General features: G+C 55.9%; 1 protein-coding gene across 11 annotated transcripts in view; it reads left to right on the forward strand.

The window, feature by feature from the left end:
* DAB2IP (DAB2 interacting protein) overlaps window positions 1–23,919 on the forward strand; it is a 167,044-nt gene that overhangs the window by 136,334 nt on the left and 6,791 nt on the right. For 10 of the 11 annotated variants that reach the window (XM_071574628.1, XM_071574631.1, XM_071574632.1 and 7 more), the window contains 8 exons: window positions 7,496–7,640; window positions 9,724–9,868; window positions 13,398–13,634; window positions 14,950–15,151; window positions 15,302–15,480; window positions 17,005–17,875; window positions 20,464–20,616; window positions 23,488–23,690. In XM_071574628.1, the coding sequence (XP_071430729.1) occupies window positions 7,496–7,640; window positions 9,724–9,868; window positions 13,398–13,634; window positions 14,950–15,151; window positions 15,302–15,480; window positions 17,005–17,875; window positions 20,464–20,616; window positions 23,488–23,690 (2,135 nt within the window). The remainder of the gene's footprint in view (window positions 1–7,495; window positions 7,641–9,723; window positions 9,869–13,397; window positions 13,635–14,949; window positions 15,152–15,301; window positions 15,481–17,004; window positions 17,876–20,463; window positions 20,617–23,487; window positions 23,691–23,919) is intronic. The other variant, XM_071574629.1, reaches the window with a different exon arrangement.

Below are 23,919 nucleotides of genomic sequence, written 5' to 3' on the forward strand. Positions count from 1 at the left end.
GGGCAGTGCTCATTGTGGTTTGATGCCACTGACTGGTGGAAGTTCAGCCTTTGTGGCCCACTTTGAGCCTCCTTCCTGGCTGGGAATCCCCTGGCAGGTCTGGGGAAGAAGCAGAGGAGGAGGCAGAGAGTGGGATTTGCTTCTGGTTGTGGTCTGTGAGGGCACAGGCAGGGTGAGCAGAGCTGGAAGCCCCTTCCTTGCTGAGGCCCCAGAATTTGGGGCATGGAGTGACCCACCCACTCCAGGGCATCCTCCATGCCCGGGTGGCCTGGCATAGCCTGGGCAGGCAGTGCCCGTGTGGGGCTGCAGGGGTTAAACCACCGGTGTCTTTCTGTGAGCTCTGCAGGGGAGAGCTGGGGAAGGGCAAGATGTCCAGAGCTCTTGCAGTGCTGAGGAGACTCGAGCTCCTCACCTGAGGGGGCTGGCAGGGCTCTGCCTCCTCAGCAGCTGCCACTGCTGCCAGGCCCATGGCTGGGCCCGTGGATTAGGTTTAGTTCCCATCTGTCAGACAGAGAAGTGGCTTGGCCTCCTGATCTAGTTCAAGGCAGGCAAAGCTCACTGAGAGGATTGCGAGGCCCAGGCCCTGCTGTTGCAGCAGCAGAGAAAATAGCTCAGTTAAAGCCCTCCTGATCCCAGACAGCAGCGTTGGACCCTGGGGGTGCAGGGGAGCACCGTGGTCCTGGTCCCCTCAGGGGCTTGTGCTTCATGGCATGGGAAATAACGCTGTGGTTACACAAGGAGGTGTCACTGGTGTCTCTCCTCACTCCTTGTGCCATCAGTGTGTGGTTTCTGGGCACAGCTCTGCTGGCCCTTGCTGTGGCTCCAGCAGCTCCAGTGCCAGGGCTTTGTGGGAATAGCACTGACATGAAAGAGTTGTCTGTGGTGAAAAAGTCTTCAAGTGTCACCCCCATCTCAGTCACTGTGGATCAAGTGTGGGCATGGCTGAGAGCAGTTGTCACTGCTCCAGCCTTTTCCCTCTGCTCCTCAGCACTGGAGAGGCTCCAGAGAGAGCCAGTGTGTTCCCAGACATGTGTCTGCATCAGTGCTGAGATCCCAGCGGCTCCACACAGGGGACACAGCAAACCGTAAACAGAGTTGATGACTTTCCCCCTAAAATGGAGCTGCTGCTTTCCCTGCCTGTCATCTGCCATCAGCATTAGCGCGGGGTTTGGGGAGCCGTCAGAGCAACAGGAGTTACTGGAGCATGGGAGCCAGGTGTGCCTCCTGAGCTGGGCGGGCAGAGAGAGAAAAGCAGCACCGAGGTAACAAAATAAGGAACGAGAGAGGAAAGCAGCTCTCACTGCTCACCCCACACATCCCTCCCCGCTGCTGGGAGATGTGGGAGCAGCCCCTGCCCCTCGGGAGAGCTCTAGGAAGCTCAGGGAGCCCCCTGGCCCCCCTTCTCCAGGCCTTTGTCCTCCCATGGCCCTCTGGAGCTTGTCTGGGCTGGAGGAGGGTTCCCATCCCTGAGCCTCCCCAGGAGCCTCCCCAGTGAGCCCTCAGAGCCCCTGCCCTGCAGACCTGGCACTCAGCACCCCGATTGACTTTGCTGATAAAGGGGGTTTTGTGGCTCTTGGCTGCTGTAGCTCAGGATAAAGCAGCAATTAGGATTGGCCTGAGAAGTGTCCACTAGATTAGCCACGAAGACTCGTTAGCAGCTAATTGCTGCTGTGCCGTTCCGGGCCCTGTTTTCCTGCAGCGATTTGCTGTAAATGCGGGGTAATCCCTTAATGAGGGCTGGTCCCTCCCTTGCAGGAGAGGTGCGATGTGCTGCTGTGCCATGGGGCCACCAGTGCCAGCCACAGCCGGGCCACCAATGTCCCTGTGCAGCCCCGTGGGTGGGTGCAGGGCCACCCCTGCCCACAGACACCCCACGCTGCCATACCGAGCTGCTCCCTGTTCCCTGAGGCTGCTGAAAGCCAGAGGTGCTGCTCGAGCCCCTCCTGCCCGGGAGGCAGGACACCAGAGCTGCAGGTGGACAGGGCACCAGAGCTGGAGGTGGATTTTCTCCCTAAATTCCTGCTGCTTCCTGGGCTGTGTGGCTGTACCACAGTAGATTAAAATGTGGAGCATGAAAGCAGGGAGTCCTCTCCAGAGTGAAAGTCTTCCCTTCCCTTGATCTGTTTGGGAAGGAAAGAGCTTCATCTCTGCAGGGCTGCACCAGGGTTGGTGTGAATTGGGGCACACCTGGAAACCCCTGAGCAGCTGCCAAGGTAGTAGGGGGAGAGCAGAAAAGGGTTTGATAGGGCAGCCAGGGAGGGAGGGAGGGAGGGAGCTGCCTCTGACAGACCCCCAGCGCTCCCTCAGCTCTCCTGGGTGTTCCCTGGCTGGCTGTGGCAGGGAGAGATGGAAGGAGGATGTTGTTTGGTGGCTAAACCAGCGATGTGGGCTCTCAGCTCTGTCCTTACTTGTTACCTGCTCCCACCCTCCCAGTGAGAGCACTGATGAAGTGCTCCCTGTATGGATGTGGAGATGCCCAACTGTTTTCGTGTGTTTTGCAACCTGCAGACCAAAGACCCAAAGTCATGAAGTGTTTCTGGTGCCATGGTTGGTGTCCCTGGGAGTGTCACCCTGCCATTAGCAGGGCTTGATGTGGCCTCTGTGATGTGGTTATGGGATAGCTGCATCTCTCCCACTGGACTTTGATGCTTCCAGAATCTTTGCCATGCTTAGATTTGTTTCAGACCTGTCCTGGAGCTTCTGGAGCTCAGTTCATGACCATAAATATATAAAAAACCCTCTCTTGTCCAAAGAGTTGGTCAGTCAAACCCAGCATTAGGTAAAGCTCACTGGAAAGAAATATTTATGGTGTTGGGAATGGAGTGAAGGATAAACAAGTGGCCCTGTTTGTTTGTGCTGAAGGATTTGCCTCAGCTGAGCAGATGTAGCTGCTCCCCCAGTGAGTGTGCTGGGACCCACATTCCAGAGGTGGAGCTGCTGTGGGATCAGGGCTCTGGGACCTACCAAAGAGTGACTGCTCAGCTCGGGCAGGGACAGGGGGTGAGTGGCACAGCTGGGCTTGGTGGCACCAGGGCTGTTGGTGCCTGCAGGGAGCACTGCTCCCCTCTCTGCCCTGGAAGGACTGTGGGCACAGGGAGCTGAGGATGCTGCACACACTGAGCCACAAACACACCACCAACAGCCCTGTTGTTTCCCCCACAAAGAGTTTATCTGTCTGATAAATTTTTGCAGCAGCCATAGCAGAGCTAATCAGTCCTTTAATCAGTTTTATGAGCATCCTCACTGTCGCCCCCATCCCTAAACACAGCAGTCAGGCTGGTTGGCAGCACTGGGAGCACCAGTGGGTGCAGCTGGAGGGATCAGGGAAGGGGTCTGGCTCTCAGGGTGATGGTGGGCACTTCCCAAGGCCTCTGTGTGGGATCCAGCCCCTCTGCCCCCACAGGGAGTGGGCACTCAGTGTGTTAGTGTTGTGTCCCTCGGGTTTTCTCCTTTCCCTGGGCAAGGTGATGGGCACATCCTCCCATTGCCACTTTACTGCCTTTTCCCAAGGAGAATTAGAATATTCCAGAAGCACTGAGGATGAGCTGCAAGGCTTGAAGGAGGAAACACCACTACATTTCCCAGCAGAGAAGTGTCTGAAGCAGAACCTCAGAGGAACTGCATGGTGGAAGAGTTGAGGGCCAGGGCTGGGGTCCTTGGTTTCCCCTCGTCTGTCCAGGACACAGTCCCTGCCCCTCTCCTTGCCCCACTCAGCACCATCCAGTGCCAGGTTTCCCTCCCGTGTAGGTGTGTCCCAGCACTTGTCCACCTGTAACCTACAGCCCTGCTGACCCCTGGTGTTGTTCACCTTTGCATAAAGGCCCAGCTGGACTCTGAGCCAGTCTTTGAAATCAGCAGTAATCTTATTACCTTTATCAATTCAATCCTCTTAAGGTTAAGTCAATCCTATTAATCAGGCTTGTGATTTGGAGAACCTTATTATTTCAAAGTCAATCTGCCTGTCAGTCAGTTACAATATCAGGAACAATCAGCCCCAGCCCCAGGGTGTGTGACCCCCCCAGTGTGTGCCAGGGGCCTGCTCAGCTCTGGGCCACCCCTCGTGCTCCAGGAGGGGCTGGGGCAGGAGCACCTTCTCTGGGGTGGAGAGCTGCAAACCCTTCCTGGGTTTGGGCAGGATAAATCCTGCCAGATGTTTGTTGGCTCCCTGGGGAGTGGTCCTGCTCCCACCACAGCCCTGCCAGGCTCAGGAGCCGGAGGGGGCAGGCATTGCCAGTGCCACCCCTGGGCACAGGGACTGGCCCTTGGAACCCCTTGGGACTGGGATATGTGATGCAGACAGAGCCTGCACTGGTAGGGTGGGCTGCACTGGTACTGTGGGGTCAGGCTGATGCTCCTCCTGCATTCCTGGAGGAGCTGCCTTGAACAGCACACACTGCCTGGTGATGTGCACAGCACTGGGGCCCAGCACAGCCTCGGTGCTGTCACACTCTGAATTTACTTATTTATGAATTGCACGTCTTTATCAGCATATGTGCAGCCACTGGGGTCACGCAGGTTCAGCTCTGTCCAGTCTGAAGCAAAAAGCCTCAAAATAAACATGGGAACAAGCCTGAAGAGCACTGGCACAGCCCTTAATTTTGACTGCAGACCTTTTCCTTCCCCTCTCGACTCCGATGTAATGAAATAAAGCATCTTATTTTCTTCCATTGCCAGGGGCCCTAACTGAAAACAACCCCCTGCTGATCTCTGCTGCTCAGAAACAGGGAGTTTTATTGGCTTTAGTTATTGCATTTTATTCAGGACCTTGTATGTGGGTGAGTGAGGCCCCCGGAGGGATTCCACAAGTATTTGCATTCTGTTTGTGTCTTCCCGGTGGTGGCTGTGGGAGTACTTAAGGCAGAGATCTCGGGAGTGGGATCCAGAGCTGAGGTGGCTTTTTTGTGAGGAGGGATTGCTGGAGGCTGAGGGCTGGACATGGCCCTGGGCCAGAGTGGCAGGATGTCATGGGAATGCCCTGTGGCTGCCCAGGCCAGTCCCTGCATTGGAGCTCACCCAGGGGCACTGGCTGGGGGGGTCTGACCCTGATACACCCCAGGGCCGGGTCATAGGGCCCAGCAGGAGGGTTTGTGCATCCCAGGGAGGCTGGAGCTGCGGGGACAGGGAGAATCCCGTGGGCTGTGCTGGGTGTCCTGGCTCTGCTCTCTCTCCCTGCACAGTTACAAGGCCAGATTCTGCCCTGTTAAGGCCCAGCTTTGGGTGCTGTGCCTGAATGGAGCTCTCTGGGATTTCAGTAGCTTTCCTTGACTCTTTGAAGACAGGAGTTCCTTTTCCCAGCTGTTGAGCTGCAGGTGCTCCATGGAGAATAACAATGGCAGCAGTGATTTCCAGGGAATCTTTTCTGGCTTTGTGTTGAGCCTCACTGTGGAATTTTGCCTCATTTTAAGCTCTGGTGAATTCTGTAGATGAGCTAAAATCCTCCAGATTCACATTTTCTCTGGCTACCACTTGGCCCTTGGGTTTCCAGTTCTCAGCAGCCACTCCTCAGCCAACAAGAGGGGGAAAAGCAAACACTTGGCTGAGAGATGCTGTAAAACTCGGTGTCCTGAGATAATTAGTATGTTGGGAAAGTGACAGGAAAGAGAATCAAGCAAAGCCAAGGTCAGTGGCTGCTAATTAAGAATCAGTACCTTGTGTCAGCCTGAGCTGTGGCTTGGAATTGAAACGCACCCTGGGAGAGCCCCGGGAAGATAAAGGTGATGGAGTTACCCAGATAGCAGCTAACGGGATTCAAGCAGGGTTTAAAGTTTCATGCAGCTGGGCTGATAAAAGGGGCAAAATGAGAGAAAAGAGCAGGGGGAGGCTGTGCTTTGCTTTGCTTTGCTTCCAGGAGGCATCTTTGCCTCTGCAGCTGCCGGAGTGTTGCAGTCATAGCAGGATCTGAGGAAGGGCATCTTCTGGCTAAAGGAATAATGGAAGTGACTTTTGGGTTTTTTAGCCCAAAGCTCCTCCTCTTGCTTTTTTGGACGTTTTTGGAGGAAGGTCAAAGCAGCCTGTTGGTCCCATCACAGTGTTGTGGGAAGATGGGTTGTTGGATGCTGCAGGATGTCATCCTTCCTGCCCTGCTCCCAGACAGGGCTGTGCCCGCCTGCACAGGGTTTGCCTTTGCCTGGAACAGGAGCACAGTGATGGAAGGCCTGTGGATTGTGTGATTGGAGTCCTTTGGGGTTGGGGGAGCTGTTTGTTGAACCTTGATTAATCTTTCAGTGCAGAGATGTCCATGTGAAAAATGAAACGGAGCAAGTGCCCCTCATGCAAATCTCCCATCCAGGCACTGGGAGACCATCCAGACCTGGTGTTCCCTCTGCCACTGTGGGTTGGAGCCACGGCCCCAGTGCCTGGAGGGCTCTGGGAACTGTGCTGTGTTGGGAATGGCAGGGACAGGCCCTGGATGCTGCGTGGCAGCCTGGGGTGCCCCTGCCCCTGGCAGCAGCCTGGGCTGCAGCTGGTACTGTGAGGAGAAATGAGGAGGGTTTCTTAGTGGAAGGTCATTACTGAGCAGATTATTTTGTTTTAGTGGAAGGGAGTTGAAAAAGGTGCCCTTGGTTGTGGAAGTGAATGTGTATGCCAACATTTCTCTGTCTCCTGTGTGGGGAAGCTGTCAGAGGGGGATTTGCTCAGTGCCAGCCCCCTCTTCCCAGTGTCCTGCAGGTGAGGGGTGGCACCTCAGCACCTGCTGCAGGAGGAGGAGCCGGGCAGGGTGCAGAGGTGCTCTGCCCATGAGCAGTGCAGGGACATGGATCAGCATTAGGAGCTGCCTGGCATTGCTCCTGCCTCAGCATGGCTGCAGCACAGCAGCTGCTCACCCTCTGCTCCGTGAGCTCTGACTGAAGGAGACCTGGAGCTCGCCCTGAAGTGCTGGTTTGCCCCTCGAATTTGGGATTCGAGAGCCCAGACTGAAGCAGGGGCAGTTGGCAGTGGCTGCTCCTGCTCCCCCTCCACTGCTCTGCAGCACAGAGGATGGTCACAGCCCTTGGGTTTGGTTGTGTGCCCTTCAGACCGAGCCTGTGCCCAAAACAGGTGCTGTTGCAGTGCTGGTTATCTGCACAAATAGAGGAAACAGGACAGTGGAGCATCCTGGGGCATGTCACAGGCTTGATGCTCAGCTATTAACTGTGGGCACAGCTCAGGACATCAGCCAGTGCCGCTGGACACCAAACACAGCCAGATTTCAACCACAACATGTGAGGCTGGTGTGAGACCAGCAAGTGATGGGGGAAAATGCAGCACCCGTGTCTGGGGCGAGTCATTGGGGTGCTAAAGGTGAAGCTCTCCAGGGACTTATTTCTCCTCTTGTCTCTGTGAGGGAGGTCGGGCAGGTGGCAGGGCAGGTGGCAGGAAGGGCAGTGCACACACAGGAGCCCCTCCAGCCCTGGGTGTCTCCCAGGGTGGGTCCCCGGGGCCGGGGCGGCGGCTGCTCGGTGGGACCAGCGCGTGTCCGTGTGTGTGGTGACCCACCATGGGCTTTGCTTTCCAGGATTTCTTGACTGACCTGATGATGTCTGAAGTTGATCGCTGTGGTGAGAATGAGCATCTCATTTTCAGGGAGAACACACTGGCCACCAAAGCAATCGAAGAGTACCTGAAGCTGGTGGGGCAGAAATACTTACAAGATGCCTTAGGTATGTACAGAGCACTGGCAGGTCTCACCCAGAGGGGTTCTCCAGGGGTGGGGACCATCACCTGAGCCCTGATGGCCATCAGGGACACTGGCACTTACCTGCTGGAGGGTTTCCCTGGCAGCAGGTCCCAGTCTGGGCATGGCCATGGGTGGCTCTGTGCTCCCAGGGGAAGGTGACCGCTGAGCTGGCGCTTTCCATGCTCTCAGAGGAGATAACAAATGGATGTTTGAAGGCATTATGCTGCCTGCCAGGTCCTCTGTCTCAGCCCTGGCCGTGTCACAGGCTGATTGACTCCTTCCCCCTTCACCCCCACCAGAGAGGCTCCTGCAGCGCTCCCAAGTCAGATTGCATCTCCCAGCCCACAGTGATGAGCTGCCTCCCGGATCCTCCAGCACTGGGAACCCTCCTGGTGGTTTTTTTTTTCAAGTGCTGGCTCTGTTTATGGCTCCAAAAATATTTCTCTTGATGCAAATGAAAATAATTAGAAGCTTCTGCTCCTGGGCAGGTCAGGAAGGAATTGCTGCATGCAGGCAGCACAGCACGAGGGTGGGAGAGGCTGCCTTGGAGCCAGCTCAGCCCAGAGCAGGATGGGCAGACTTTCTACTGAGGGGTTCATTTTTCAGTGTTTTGGGTTCCTACTCATGGATTTGTGTAATTTCAGCAAAGAGGAAAGAAGCATAAATACTTTATTAAGAGAATAATAATAATGATAGTGTTGAGGAAAGGGAAGTAATTGATCAAATTCAGGCAAACCAACAGAGAGCCCACAATAGCAAAAGGAATATTATTTATTTCTGCCTTGTAGTGCTTTTGGGTTGAAGGCAAGTCTGTAAGTAGATTACCTTAGAAAATTTCCCAAAAGCTGGAATATTAATAAAATCAGAGAATTTTGCAGTACTCCCTTTCTGGGGCTCAATTCTGCCAGGCCCACCCCGTGCAGGAGGAGCCTGGGCTTGGGGTGCTGGGCTCTGAGTGACCTTTATCAGTGAGGTGACTCCCCTGAGTGTCACCAGGTGCCCAGGGCAGCGTGGCACTGCCATGGGGCAGGTAAGAACAGCAGGCATCACCTGCAGGTGAGCAGTGGCTCCAGAGCCCCCTGGCAGAGCTGGAAATACATTGGAGAGGCTCTCCAGCATGTAATTAAAATCTGTTTTGGCAATAGGGAAGGAATGCAGACTGGAGTGGGGATAAAACAGGATGGGAAAATCCAAGGCAGTCAGGAATTAGGAGGAAACCAACTGGAATGAGAAGAAAACCAAATCAAACCCTTCTGCCAGAAGGTCACCCAAGCTGAATGCTGCCTCTTCATCCCTGTTGTCCCATCCCCTGCTGTGCCCAGTCACTGCTGGCATGGAGGACTGACCCCCCAGGGTGTGGCACCCCCTTACCCAGGTGGGGGGCTGTGCCCAGGTACCCTCCAGGGTGAAGGGTGGCCCAAGAGCAGGAGCTGGCCCAGCAGCCACAGTGTGTGAGCCCCTGCAAGGCTGAGGAGCAGCCAGGCAGCAAACAGGAGCACAGGGAATCTCAGAGAAACATTTCCATTTATTTTTGTGTGATGTTCAGCTCAAAATAAACCAAGTAAATTATTTCTTTCCTTTAATTACCTGTTTCTCCTGTGAATCACAGTGGCTTGTCAGCACCAGGGCACAGTCTGCAGGAGCAGGCCATGCTCCCAGTAATTAGAGAGCTTGCCTGTATCCTTCCTACTGGATTAGCCCCAGGGATCAGCTCTGGAACTGGAGCATGAGGGGTCAGGCTGTGCAAGCAGGTGTTTGGCAGCAGAGTCCTGGTGGAATACCCCACAGCCACAGGGGCAGAGCTGCCAGCTGGGGGAGAGGGGTGGGATCTGCCCCTCAGAGTGGGTGCAGGGTGTGCTGTGCTGCCTGGGAGCTCCCAGGGCACTGCCAGGCCCTCCTGGGTCCTCCTGGAGACACGGAGAGCTGGGGGTCACCACCTGCTCTCGTGTCCATCTTCTCTGTGATGGGGTGTCGGAGCTGCTCAGGCCCTGGGGCTGAGAAACTGAACTGCTTGAGGGCTGCTCCTCTCATGTCTCCAAACCCATCACCAACTCTCTGTTTTACAGGGGAATTTATCAAGGCACTGTACGAATCAGATGAAAATTGTGAGGTGGACCCCAGCAAGTGTTCATCCTCAGACCTTCCTGAGCATCAGGGCAACCTGAAGATGTGCTGTGAGCTGGCCTTCTGCAAGATCATCAACTCCTACTGGTGGGTGTTCTGGGAGCACACTGGGCTTGGTGGAGTGGGACAGGGGCAGTGATCTGTCTGCAGGTGTTGGGACCTGTCCCACAGCAGTTTGTCAGCTTTGGAGGGGAAGCTGTGGGGCCCTGCCCACATCCTGGTGGGCCAGGAGTAGGTGAGGCAGCAGCTCCTGCTCTGCCAGAGTTTGGAGGAGTATCAGTTGCAGGGTTGTGACAGCCTCAGGGTTCTTCATCACCCTTGTTTTCAGAGGTGCTGGAGCATCCCTGGGGCACAGGGACAGGGCACTGGAATCGAGGAACACAAAATGCCTTTGCTGTCTGACCAGATCAAAGAGGTACTTGATGCCAAATGTGTATGAAATTCTGGAATAAAGAGCAGAAATGCATGTCCTGGGTCTCCCACCCCTGAAACCAGTCAGTGTTGGTGGGACTGACAGCTCTGCCCCTCACAGAGTGTCTGGTGGAGCTCTGCAGTCCTGCAGCAGGCAGGGCTGTGCCACAGCAGCCTTGGTCTGGGCAGATGTTCCCTGGCTGCAGAGCTGGAGCTGGGAGGATGCTGCTGCTCTCCCTGCTTGGCTCAGCATCCCACATTCCTCTGGGTTAACCCCTGGCTCTCCCAGCCTTGGGAGCATGATGGGAGCGCGTTGCCTGCTTGGCCCAAGGCCTGGAATGCAGCTGGAGGCATTTCCGAGTTGTTTGTTCTCAGGGGAAAGGTTCTTGCAGCTTGTTGGGACAGGCCTGAGTATCCCAGATTTGCAGCTGCATCCTGCTGGGGAGGAGGTGGTGCTGGGCATGGCTGTGCCCGTGGCACTGCTGTGGGACTGGGAGCCAGGGCTCAGTCCTGGCTCTGCAAACCTGCTGCCTGCAAAGGTGACTTGAATGGGGGAAAACAGTTCTTGTGACTCCTCTACTTGGAGAAATAAAAATACTTTCTGCTTCCTGCTGACATACCCTGAGCCCCTTGTCCTGGTCTTGAGAGAAAGAGCATTTTGGTCTCACTCCTGGATTTCCAGCCTTCCCTCTCAAAATCTGGGCTTAGTTTTTATTGATGTATTTAGAGTAGCAACGCTGTTGCTGCAAAACATCAACTCCTCCAACTGGAGGAAGGAAGTCCTTGATAATGAGTATTCCTCATTTTCTCTCCTTTCCCAGCTGTTGTGTTGAGGTCAGAAAAATTATTATTAGTAATTTCCCAGGATATTGAGTGCACCCTCCTGCAAGCCAGGAAGGGAATTGCTTTTCCTGATCCTGCTCAGGGAGACAGCAAGGAGCAAGAGGTTCCCTCAGGCTGCTGTTATCTACCACAGGTACACGAAGGGCAGGTTCTTTACAGGTATCCTATCCCTTATCCTGGGCCAATTAACAACTCTGACTCAGGAATGGCATTTATCTGCTCTCCCAGGAGGGATTTACCACTTCCAGTCACTGGTGGATTATAATTGTTTGAATTAATGTCTTCCTAAAAATACCCAAAGCAGCACTAAAAGGTCACTCTAAAAATAGGCTTAAGAAGTGACCCAAGGAGAGTGAGGAATGCACGGGAAGTTTGCTCTTCCAAGGAAGGCTGGAGCAGCTGAGCTGCTGCTCTGAGTGGTTCCCCTCAGTGCTTTGTGCTCAGCAGTTCTTGGGGATTAATTGGGCTGAGGAGAGCTGGGATTGGCCAAGGTACCCTGAGAGCCACCCCTCCTGCTTTAAATAGAGCGTGGAGTGTGCGTGTGCATCTGTGGGAGAGTCAGGCAGAGGAAAGGGGCTCACAATAACCGAAAATTGTTATAATTATGACATAATTTGGACATCTGGAAAGTTTCAGTGTAAGCAGAATTTCAGCATGTGGAAGCTCGTTACTGGGGAGTTGGGTAACGAATTACGGGCCCGTTTGTCACATAAAGCCAACGAGCTGAATTCCATCCTCTGTGGCACAGTCCACCTTCCCTGGGCTCCAGCCTGTGGTGGGGAACGTGCTGTATTTCAGGGGCTTGATTTCCAGTAACTGCACAACCTGTCCTGCTCAGTCAAGCCTTAAATTGCTTAAAGGATTCTCCTGTTTCTGGGCAAATACCATGAAGCAAAAGGGCTTTGTCCAATTGTGTGGATCAAGCCAAAGACAGAGGAGAATTTATCCAGCCAAAGACGTTGGCTGATGTTATTTGTAGAGCTCGGGGTGAAAGCTCCTGAGGGTGAAATTGAGAAGGCAGCAGGAGCTGAACAGGAGGGCAGCCTTTGCCAGGCGCTTCCATGGAGTGCCACCACCCTGTGGGAAGGTCAGAGAGGAGCTGGAAAAGGGCTCAGAGCAGCTGCAGGGCCATGGGCAGGTGTTAGCAGGGCTCGTGCCCCTCTGACAGACCCCAAAGCCCGCAGGTTCTGGATGGTGTGGCTGTGGTGAGGAGCAGGCAGTTGGTGTTGGTGCAGTGAATGTCCATTTTCCAGGGAAGCAGAGGCTGGAGGATGTGGAGCCCTGGCAGCAGGAGGAGCACCCTGGGGATGCTGCCACAGGGACAGTGTGCAGGGCCAGGAGGGCTCCTCTGTTTTGGAGCCTCCCACCCACCTGGTTTGTGCTGTTGGACAGTGGGTGGTGTGTCTGGCCATGCAATTCCCATGGTTTTCCCTCCTTCCTGCCTTGTGCACAGTTCAGCCCAGGGCAGCCCGTCCCACAGAGGGCACAGACCAGCTGGCATTGCCTCACTTCTCCCAGATAGTCCCTGCAGCAAAACTGGGAAGCCATGCTATAAAATGGCTGTTTGTGAAATGGATTTATGGCCTAAAATGGAGCCTGGAACCCCCCTCACCTCACCCTGCTTTTGTACCCCTGACTGTCGGTGATCAGCTCGAGGTGGGAGACAAGGATGGTGGTTCCTGGCTGGGCTGGTGGGAGTTTTGTTCCAGGGATGCTGTGGAACCCAGTGCCAGCCTTCTCCTGGTTGGGAGTATCCAGCTGCATAAACAGCAGGTGCTGGGAGCAGGATAAGGTGGGAGCAGGGAGCAGGGCAGGGCCAAGCAGGAGCAAAGGAGCAGGCAGCAGCTCTCCAGCAATAAGGGCTGCTGAAGGAGTGTCTGCTGGGAATTCTGGCATCCAGGAAAGGCAGGCTGAGGTCTGTGCAGCTACAACCCTGGTGGGGCCCTGTGTCTGTACTGGGCACAGTGGGATTTGATCCAGGTGCTTGAACAGGAGTATTACAATTGCAGAGCCCTCCCTCCAAGCTCCAGCTGTGCCAGAGCCCCCAGAGGTGGTGGTGGTTCTTCAGGAGACTCTCTCCTCCTTTGCTGGCTGAGCCTCCCCCAGCTCAGAGCACCCTGTGGCACAGCCTGCTGAGTCCTGGGGAGATGCTGTGCAGTTTGTTTCCTTTCCCAGTCCTCCCAGTGGTCTGGGGTCTTGGCACCCAGCACAACCAGGAGTGCTGCTCTGATGAGAGGTGCTGCTCTCACAGCTTTGCTTGTTCCCATGTGGTGTGAGTGCCCTGCCACCCTCACCCTGACAGCCTCTGCCTGCCCTGCCACCCTCACCCTGACAGACTCTGCCCACCCTTCTGTCCCCGCAGTGTGTTCCCGAGGGAGCTGAAGGAGGTGTTTGCCTCGTGGCGCCAGGAGTGCAGCAGCCGCGGCCGGCCCGACATCAGTGAGCGGCTGATCAGCGCCTCGCTCTTCCTGCGCTTCCTCTGCCCCGCCATCATGTCCCCATCCCTCTTCAGCCTCCTGCAGGAGTACCCCGACGACCGCACTGCCCGCACCCTCACCCTCATCGCCAAGGTCACCCAGAACCTCGCCAACTTCGCCAAGTAAGGCCCTGCTGCAGCCTGGGCAGGGGGAGGGAGCCTGAGGGGGGCGTGGGCAGAGCCACACCTGCCCCTCCTTCCCTGATGGAAAGGGCCTGTTTGCTTCCTGTTGGCTCTTCCCCCACGTCTCTCTGGGACTGGCTCTTGGGTCAGGGAGATCGTTAAAGTTTCCAAAACAGGACGTGTTTTATGAGCAGGAAAAGAGGCTGTTTTGACCACGGGGGCAGTGGGGACTTTGTCCTGTGGATGTAGGACCAGACCCGACCAGCAGCAGTGGAGCTCAGGAGCTGCTCTGTCCCTCCTTTGAGCTCTGGGACCTTCCCTGCTATTAAAATGCAGCTGACAGAGCTGGGAAGGCTGAGAAGAGAATGGGGACACCACCAACTCCTAACTAAGCCCATTGGTTTGATGGAAACAAAGCGAGAGATTTCCGAAAATCTTTCCACTGGCTGCAGCTCTGAGCTACTTATCCTGAGCTCTGATAACAAAGTGATGAGCTTTCTGAAACATGAATGGACAGTTTCTTTCTAAAGCTTCTTAGATCTGGGAACTGGCTTAGAGCTCACACTCGCATCAGGAACGCCCAGACGTGCACAGGAGATGTACAAGTGTGTTACACTAGATGACAGAAATTCTCTGTAGACCTGACCAATCCCTAACTAAAGGGTTTTCAGATTTCCAGCACTTGGCAGGAAAGGCTCTTTAACTAAGCTGACATTAGCCAAGCCAAAGTGATCAAGCCAAGCTGTCCTGTGGGTGGCACTGGGCCTGTCCCACAGGGCCATGGCACTGGCACAGCCCAACCATTGCTGTGCTCTAAATAAGATACATGTGTGAGGGTGGAGTGCTTGGAGGGCAGGAGGGGGTGGCAGGAAGGCCGAGGGGACGAAGGGGTGGCTGCCCAGGGTGATCCCCAGAGCAGCTGTGTTGGCACTGCTGCCCAGTGCAGGATTCCTGCCCCAGCAGCTGAAGGGGGTTGCTGTGACAGCATCTTGGTCTCCAGGGACAGGTCTGCGCCCTGACCCAGCAGTAAGGGACACTGGCACCAATAACTCCTTTGTTTCTCTAGCTCCCACCTCCATTTGTGCTGTGGAGATCCCGCACTGGTGAGGACTTGGCTGGATCAGGCTGGGGTTAATTTTGGTTCCACGATCAGTGAGGTGTGCCAGGTGCCTGCCAGCAGCACAGGGATCAGAAAAGGCTCTGAAGGGTTTGAGATGCCAGAGGAAGGTTCTTACCTGCATATGTACCTGCCCCTTCTGTGAACTGCACTTCTTTTGACAGGATTTAGCTGAAATCTGTGTTGCTCTCTCTATAGGTTTGGCAGCAAAGAGGAATACATGTCCTTTATGAATCAGTTCCTGGAACATGAATGGACTAACATGCAGAGGTTTCTCCTGGAGATCTCCAATCCTGAAACCATCTCAAACACAGCTGGCTTTGAGGGCTACATCGACCTGGGCCGGGAGCTGTCCACGTTGCACTCTCTCCTCTGGGAAGTCATTTCCCAGCTGGAGCAGGTACCCAGGGGACGGCAGGGGCAGCTTTGGGGGTGGAAATGATGGGGGAAATACTGTCAGTGTGATCCACTGAAGAGACTGTCCAGCAGCTGGCAAAGCCCACTGTGCTCTAGCCAAGTACACGTAGTGATTGTGCTGTTTGCCACGCAGGGCACTGCCACAAAGCTGGGCCCCCTGCCCCGGATCCTGCGGGACGTCAACGCGGCGCTCACCAACCCCACCTGTGTGCAGGTGTCGGTGACGGCCGAGCACGGCGCGGCCACGCCCAGCGCCGGCAACAGCATCTCTGCAGGGCTGCAGAAAATGGTCATAGAGAATGACTTATCTGGGTAAGACACACACACTGTGGCCTGGCCACACCCCAGGGGACACGCAGTGCTCGTGCAGGGACAGCAGGGCAGGGTGTGGTGTGGAGTTGCCAGTCCACTGACCAGGCTTTGCCATCACTCAGCTGGTCCTGGATGTGGTTCAGCTCTAGCACTGCCAGAGCAGTGTGTGGTAGTGCCAACCCATGGCTCCATCCTGAGCCCTTTTGAGAGCCAAAACTGGGCACGTGGTGTGGGAAACCAGGAAGCTGGTGGTCCTGGTCTCAGCTGTTGAGATGTGGCTGCAGAAGCAAAGTGAGTATCTGTTTGTGCTGACCTCAAGGTGATGGGTAATGTCATTGAGGAGTATTTGAGATGCACAGGGTTGGCCTTACCCATCTTTGTAAGATGCAGGGTGTGTGCTGAATTCCCTGAGATCCAAACCTGATATTTCTGTAACAGTTGCCAAGCTGTAGAGGCCTCACAATGAATTCCACTCTACTCTGTCCAGTTTTTGTAAAACTGGGTGTTTTTGATGATGAGCAGTGATTCACAGACACAGTCACCTACCTAATTTGTGGCCTGATTAGGTAAAGAGCTTCATTCATGGGGAGGATGAGGCTGTTGCAGACCTCTGATGTTTCTGTTTGTGGAAAATGAAATGGAGCCCACACAAATGGAAAGACTGTGCTAGTAAAATAGTTTGTAAGTGGAAACTACATAATATTTAACAGTTTAATTAGGAATGAAAGGCAGCAATGGCACCGGACTTGCTCTAATCAGAGCTTTCATCTCCAGTGCTTCCCAGCATGAGGTGCAATTATTTAATGCTGTGGAGGATCTCTGACAATATGCTTCTCCCCAAATACTTGCTTACAATGCACCATCTTTGATCAGCAGAATATTCACATTAAGCTGCTGCAAAGCTCTCTCTTCTATCCCCAAGAAATCAATATTGCATGAATGTGTGTTGCAGCAGGAATGGAGGGATAACCTTCAGCTGCCAGGCTGTAACTCTGCTGTGCCTGCTGACCCTGGGAGGCCCGGTGTGGATCTGGCCCCAGGGTGGTGTGTGCTGTGCAGGTCCTGGCCAGGGTGCCCACAGGAGTTTGCTGCCCAGGTACAGAGCAGGGGACTTGGGCATGGCATGGATGCAGCCCTTGGCAGCAGGAAGGGTGGCACAGCTGACACAGAGCAGAGCCAGCCAGGGCAGCAGAGCCAGCCAGGGCAGCAGAGCCAGGAGCGTGTCCCTGCTGCCTCCTGCCCAGTGCTCTGGCTGTGCCCACCCTCCCCTCGCTCCCCAGTCCTCACCTGCCCGCTCCCAGGCCAGCCTGGGGCTCGTGGCACCCTCCATCCTCCCCATCCCTTGCACTGTTGTGCCCCTGCTGGGGCTCGCCCTGTCCCTGTCCCCGTCCCCGTCCCCATCCCTCAGAGCTGCGCCACCCTGATTTCTGAGTGATTTCGTTTTCCTGCTCGGTGCAGCATTCACAACTCTTCTTTTTTGTTTTGTTTTCCTCTCCTCTTCCTTATGCACTGACTTCCCCGCAGTCTGATAGATTTCACACGGTTACCATCTCCAACCCCTGAAAACAAGGACTTGTTTTTTGTCACAAGGTCTGCTGGGGCCCAGCCCTCGCCCGCCCGAAGCTCCAGTTACTCAGAGGCCAATGAGCCCGACGTGCAGATGTCTAATGGCAGCAAGAGTTTGTCCATGGTGGACTTGCAGGACAATCGGCTCTTGGACAGTGGGGCCAACGCGCCCGGCACGGCCGACCCCCTCAGTGACAGTCAGTCGTCCCTGGGGCAGTTGCAGGGCGTGTGGAGCGCACGGACTCAGCAGAGCAGCGTGCCGGGCATGGCCACCGTGCGCCGGGCGGGCCAGACGCCCACCACGCCGAGCGGCGACGGCGCGCCGGGCCGGCCGCAGCTGCTGGCACCGCTGTCCTTCCAGAACCCCGTGTACCAGATGGCGGCGGGGCTGCCGCTGTCCCCGCGCGGCCTGGGCGACTCGGGCTCCGAGTGCCACAGCTCGCTGAGCTCGCACAGCAACAGCGAGGAGCTGGCGGGCCCCAAGCTGGGCTTCGCGGGCCCCGGCGAGGACCTGGCGCGCCGGCCGGGCGAGCTGGCACGGCGGCAGCTGTCGCTGAGCGAGAAGGGCGCGCAGCCCACGGTGCCACGCCAGAACAGCGCGGGGCCGCAGCGCCGCATCGACCAGCCGCCCCCGCCGCCGCCGCCGCCCGTGTCCCGCGGCCGCACCCCGCCGTCCCTGCTCAGCACCGCGCAGTACCCGCGCCCCTCCAGCGGCACCATCATGTCCTCCTCGCCAGACTGGCCCGGCAGCGGCGCCCGCCTGCGCCAGCAATCCTCCTCCTCCAAGGGCGACAGCCCCGAGATGAAGCAGCGCACGATGCACAAGCAGGTGAGCTCAGGCAGTCCCACGGGGGCTGGGGACGTGGGAGGGGACGTGGCTTTGAGGCACCAGTGCTGACCCCGTGGTGGCATCGATTCTGTCACCCAGCTGGGGCTGAGGCAGAGCCCCTCCAGGGCCAGGGGCATGGCCAGTGTCTCTTCCTGGTGCCTGTTCCCACTGTCCCTTGGTCACAGGCACACTGGTGGGTGACAGCGGTAGGTGGCAGAGGCACGAGGGCCGAGGCAGCTGTGCCGCTGTCCTGCACTACCATCTTGTCACTGCTTTGCCTCTCCATGCCCAGGCTCACATCCCATACCATAGTCAACCCCACATCATCTCCCAGGCTTGGAACAGGCCCTGATCTCCTCAGAGCCTCCCTGTTGCTGCTCCTGCCATGGCACTGCTGGACACTGTGAGACCCTCCTGTGAGAGCGGTGAGGAAGGAGCAGGTGCTCCCCACCGAGAGCGACGTCCCACCATGCTGAGCTCTGCAGTGATCCCAGTCCCAGAGCACTGCTGGGCTGCACAGAACTCCAGCCCACTCTTCGTGGGGCTAAAATGGAAGGCAGGAGGTCACAGGCCCAGGGTTGTCCTGGAATGAAAAAATTGTTTTTCTAGTGCTCATTCATTCACCCTGCATTTCAGAACTAGCCTGTAGGACATTAGCACAGTAGGGCCTCTCCATGCCTGAAGGAAGAACTGTAAAAGGAACATGAACATGGACAACCAGGAGGAGCTGCTGCATCTCGACCCAGAGCCAGAGCTCAGGCCCCTTTTCAGCAGTGGTGTTGGTGTGACCTCCTCTCCTGCACGAGGCAGCCTCGGATCCTGGGGCAGAGCTGCCCACAGAGGGCTGTGCCACACTCCCCTCTGGGGTGTTCACGTGTTTGGGATCGATCCATGGGCTGGCACTGCCTGTGTAACATGATCAGTGCTCGCTGGGGACAGAGGGCACAGAGCTCTGCAGCCAGCACAGGCCTGTCTGCTGCTGAGCTTCTTCCAGAAGGACAACAGTGATCCCTGGGTGGCCTTCGAAAGCCCTGGCCAGGTTCTCCTTGCAGACTATTCCTCCAGACCTGGAGTCCTCAGAGTGCCTCTTCCACCCTCACTCTGCACATGTTATTTGCATATTGGCAGCATCTGTAAACCACAGGGAAACTGCTCCTCGTGGCTCATATTCAATGCTCTTTGAGACCAGAGGAATCCCATGTGGTGGCTCTTCGAGTTGAAGTCCATGAACCTCTTTGCTGCCAGCCAGAAGTGCTTCCTCTACCTCTGCAAGTTCATCTACTGAACTGGCATCTCCACTCTCCCAGGCCACAGCAGGTGTCCTGTGCTTCTTCAGAGAAGGAAGGAAGAAACAGAAGGGTTCATGCACAGTGGGCTGAGCTCTGTTCACTGACATCCTTTACCAGTGGCTTTACCTGGGTGGCCACAGCTTCATGGCTCAGACACTCTGGGCAGCCACCCAGGTACAGTGCCTGAGCTGGAGGTGTAAGGAAAAGCAGAAGGCCACAAGCTGGATGAGGATTTGTAGCAAGTGATGTTTGTGAGTGTTCCTGAGCTGAGTCTGACACTTTGGAATCATAATTCTGGAGGCAGAAGACCAGACTGGAAGATGGCACAGGAAGGCCCTTGACCCCAGTGAGGAGATTAAACCTGTGCCCACTCCTGGTACAGAATCTCGTGCTCTGCTGCCTGACAGTGTCTTCAGTTTCTCCACTGTCCAGAGGCTGGAATGAAAGAGAAAATCCCCAACATTTCTGCTTTGTTAACTTGAATTCCCTTGTCCGAGTCATTCAGGTCCCGTGTGTCATCCACCTGGTTACTGCAGTTTATAATGAGGCAGGATGGAGGGGAAATAGCTGGAGAGTGACTTCCTCTGCTGTGTAATGAGGTTGGAAACTATTGAGGCAGTGCCACTGGCAGGCTCTGCCCAGGCCAGGAATGAGAGGCAGCAGCTGTGGCTGCAGCTCATTGGCTGTGGAACAGCACTGCTCCTTCAGCTGCAGGAACACACCTCGAGCTGAACTGCCAGCACACCGAGCATTGAGGTCTCTCCAGCATCCTAAGCCAAAAGGAAACCTTTCTTCTCCAAGAAGAGATCATAAGCAGCACTTCAGTTTTCAGATCTTGTTTTACCTGTGTGGAATCTCCACTGCAAGCAGAGACAGCTCAGTAAGAGGCTGAAGAGTGAGTGATTTCTGTGCTCCTGGAGTCAACACACCATGTCCAGCCACTCTGTTCACCTGCAGCTCAACACCCTCACAGGTTGTGTCCTTCTGTGGGGACAGGACCTGCTCAGACACTGGGCCAGGACTTGGAGCAGGATGCTGTTGCTGTGCTCTGCTGTTCCTGTGCTGGCAGGATGGCACAGGGAGGGATTTGGCCTGGCAGAGGCTGTTTGACCCAAGCCAGTGTGCAGCTGCAGAGCAGGAGCTGTTCTGCCCCAGCTCTGGTAGCTCAGCCTGGCTCGCTGCTGTTCCACAGCATGGAGAGGGTCTGCTTGGAAAAGGAAACTCTCCTCACTCTCTCCAGCTTCATGACCATTTCTGTTCCAGGTTTTTCTTTTGTCATGGTTGTGTGTTTCATTGTAGGCCCCTTCTCCTGTGAACCCCAATGCCCTGGACCGCACTGCTGCTTGGCTTTTGAATATGAACATGCAGTTTTTAGAAGATGAAAGCATTGACCCAGATTCCAAGCACAGGGATAAGCTCAGGAATAAGGACGAGCTCAGCCAAGCAGAAAAGGTAAAACCTGATTGGATTGAAACAAGTTTCTGAATAGAGAGAGGATTTCCTTGACTGTTGTTCCCTAAGCACCCTGGGGAAGGTGGGCTGTGTGCAGGTCCCTGCCCTCCAGAGAGGGTATTCAGCCTCAGGGGAACTTCTGGAGAAGGTTTGGGAGGTTTTCACACACTCAGTGACTGGAATCACCTTCTCATGAAAGCAAGTAAGAAAAACAGGAGCCAGCAATCAAGTGCTGGGGCTGCCCTGCAACAAACTTTGCAGCCAGTGCCTCCCACTCCCCCCATCCCAACTGCCCCCAGGTGCAGGGAAGAAAGCTCAGAAAGTGGATTAAGCACACCTGTAACAGAGGTGGGAGTGAGGCACAGGCAGCCTCTGCCTCACAACAGGGTCAGGTAGCAGGAACCAGCTTCAAAAGGCTGTTCACAGGCCTAAAAATTAAGTCCAGATTTTAGTCTCAGAGACAGAGCTGGGGCCTGAGGTGACTTGAGCAGTGCAGTGACACTGTCACACACATCAGGGCCTGGCCAGTGGGTCTGCCAGGAAGCCACTTCCAGAGTATTCCCTGGTCCCAGAGAGGCCCTGTGCCCCTGATCAGAGGGGTGCTGCTCCTGGGTGGGAGAAGCTGGGAAGAGACAGAGCAGGCCAGGCCAGGGTGAAAAAGAAGGGTTAGAAATGAGGATCCAGCTGTCAGGAGCTGGGAAGATCCCATCTCTGCTGATTGCTGCTTCTGCAGGGAGCTTCCCCAGCACCTGGGATGTCTCCTCACTGTGCTTCTCTCCCCTCACACCAGCCATGCCTCACCTCCCTGTCCCACAGCACTGCAGACATCACCCTCCCAAACCCCCATCCTGCTTTCCCAGCACAGACATGTTTCTAGTTTTGTTCCAGTGGCCTCCCTCTGCTCATTCTGCTGTACTGTGTCATTTGGGGACTGTCACCTCTTGCACCCGAGTGAGATGCCAGAGGCAGGTGCTGCAGGGCCTGGGAGTCACGAGACAGCAGCTCCCAGCTGGCCAGGGAGAGCAGGGCAAGAGTTTTGTGGGTTCAGCCCTTTTCTCACTCTGAGCAGGGCAGACAGTGGCAGGTTACCAACTGCTGTGGCACTGCAGCATCCCAGTCCCTGTCCCCAGTGCTGCGCCCCAGGCACCCGCTGTGTCATTGCCATGCAGCATCTTCCTTCCCTCCCTGCTGTGCCATCAGTCACTGACATCGAGATCACCATTAGCATAACCTCTCTCCCCGTTACGTGACTGGTAACCACGAATGAGACCAGTGTTCAGAGACAGGAGCGACTCCTGCGGGCTCTGAGGCCTCTGCTGCTCTCCCTTGAGCTCACTGCTGCTCCTATTTTAAGGCTAGGGTAGGTATCTGATCTTTCCTGTTCAAGCAGCTCCTGCTGTGTGATTTCAGTGCTTCTGTGCAGCCTCACGGGCCTCTGTGTGCCCCTGTCGTTCCAGGTTCCATGTGCCAGCTGTGCCATTCCTGTGCCACAGCCGGAGCTTTGCTAAAGGACAACTACAGTGCCCTGTCCTGAGCTCTGCCAGCCGTGCCCCAGCACTTGGGCAGTTCAGGAGGACCATCAGCCCCCTGAGCTCTCAGTCCTTGGGAGCTGCAGTTGTGTTTGCTGTGGGTGGGTGCTGCCCTCCCCTCTCCTGGGGCTGATCACTCAGAGCTGGGGCACAGCCCAGTCCAGGACTGCAGTGCTTGCCCAGGTGCCACGGCCAGAGGGGAAGGGCCAAGCCCAGACACAATGGGGTGCATTTCTGAAAGTTCATCAGTAACATTTGTGGCTTTAACAGCCTTCATGCCTCAGATGAGAGGCTTTTTCCCATATCTGTCTCTTTAAAAGCAGCTTGTCACATTATCAGCTGCATGTTAATTATTGTAAGGTTATTCCAGTTGAGATTCTTTTTAAAAGACTATTTGCAAAGGTAATTTTTTAAAATTAAAGCAGGTTTTTTTGGGCACACACTCACTGGATTTTCCTTTAGCAAAGCAAGTTGTACTGAATGCTGTGCTGCCATGATAGCTGAACCCAGTTTTACCGAGTTCAAAAGCTCTTTCATTTTTTTGACTGCCTTCTGTGATTCTGCTGCTGATTCCTGGCTTCACCCGAGTGAACAGTACAATGTGGGGGCTTGGCTTCATGCAGTGGCTCTTCTTGGATTGAACCCTGGTTTGAAATCTGGCTGTGTAAAGCCTGGGCCCCCAAAGGCAGGAGCTCTGTGTGCCCTGCCCAGAGCAGTACAGACAGCAGTGTCCCTGGGGCTCCCAGGGTGTCCCTGCAGCTCTGCTGGCTCCCAGTGTGTCCCTGGGGCTCCCAGGGTGTCCCTGCAGCTCTGCTGGCTCCCAGTGTGTCCCTGGGGCTCCCAGGGTGTCCCTGCAGCTCTGCTGGCTCCCAGGGTGTCCCTGGGGCTCCCAGTGTGTCCCTGCAGCTCTGCTGTCTCCCAGTGTGTCCCTGGGGCTCCCAAGTGTGTCCCTGCAGCTCTGCTGGCTCCCAGGGTGTCCCCGGGGCTCCCAGTGTGTCACTGCAGCCCTGCTGGCCCCCAGCCTGCCCCAGCCCCGTGTGGTGCTGCAGATGGAGCTGCTGCCTGAACCCAGCCCGGGTGGCTGTGCCATTGGCTCTCTCTCACCTGCCTTTCCTCGTGACTGGCTCTGCTCACAGCCCTCTCTGCACCGCCCGGACCCACCATCGCTCCTGGCGCGGAGGAGACGAAGAGGAGGTGTCGGCCCCGGGGGTGTCTGACGGGTTTGCAGCTCGTCTGAGCCCGGAGAGGGGCGTGAGTGGGTTGGGGCACCCTGGCCAGGGCAGAGCCCTGCAGGGTAACGTGCCACTTGTTCTCTCCTCCTGTCTCTGTGCCCGGCGCTCAGTACCAGCAGGACCTGGTGGTGCTGCAGGACAAGCTCCGCATCTCCAACAAGAAGCTGGAGGAGTACGAGACTCGCTTCAAGTGCCAGGAGGAGACCACGCAGAAGCTGGTGCTGGAGTACCAGGCCAGGCTGGAGGAGAGCGAGGAGCGGCTTCGCAGGCAGCAGGAGGACAAGGAGATCCAGATGAAGGGCATCATCAGCAGGTACAGGGATGGGAGTGCTGGGCATGGCAGAAGGGCAGGGCAGCCTGGCTGGACTTGGAGCTGGTCCCTGCTCAGGAGAATCAGGTTCCCCATGTGGGTTTCCCTCTCACTGTTACCTGGGTTGAGGAAAACCCCAACATTTTCCTAATTTACAAGAGCAGCTCAGCTCTCAGAGGCTCTGTCAGGCTTGTTCTGTTCATGTAGCTGGGAATCTCATCCCCATCCCTTA

The sequence above is a fragment of the Pithys albifrons genome, chromosome 20 (genome assembly GCF_047495875.1).
Source record: "Pithys albifrons albifrons isolate INPA30051 chromosome 20, PitAlb_v1, whole genome shotgun sequence".
In the NCBI taxonomy this organism is placed as follows: domain Eukaryota; kingdom Metazoa; phylum Chordata; class Aves; order Passeriformes; family Thamnophilidae; genus Pithys; species Pithys albifrons.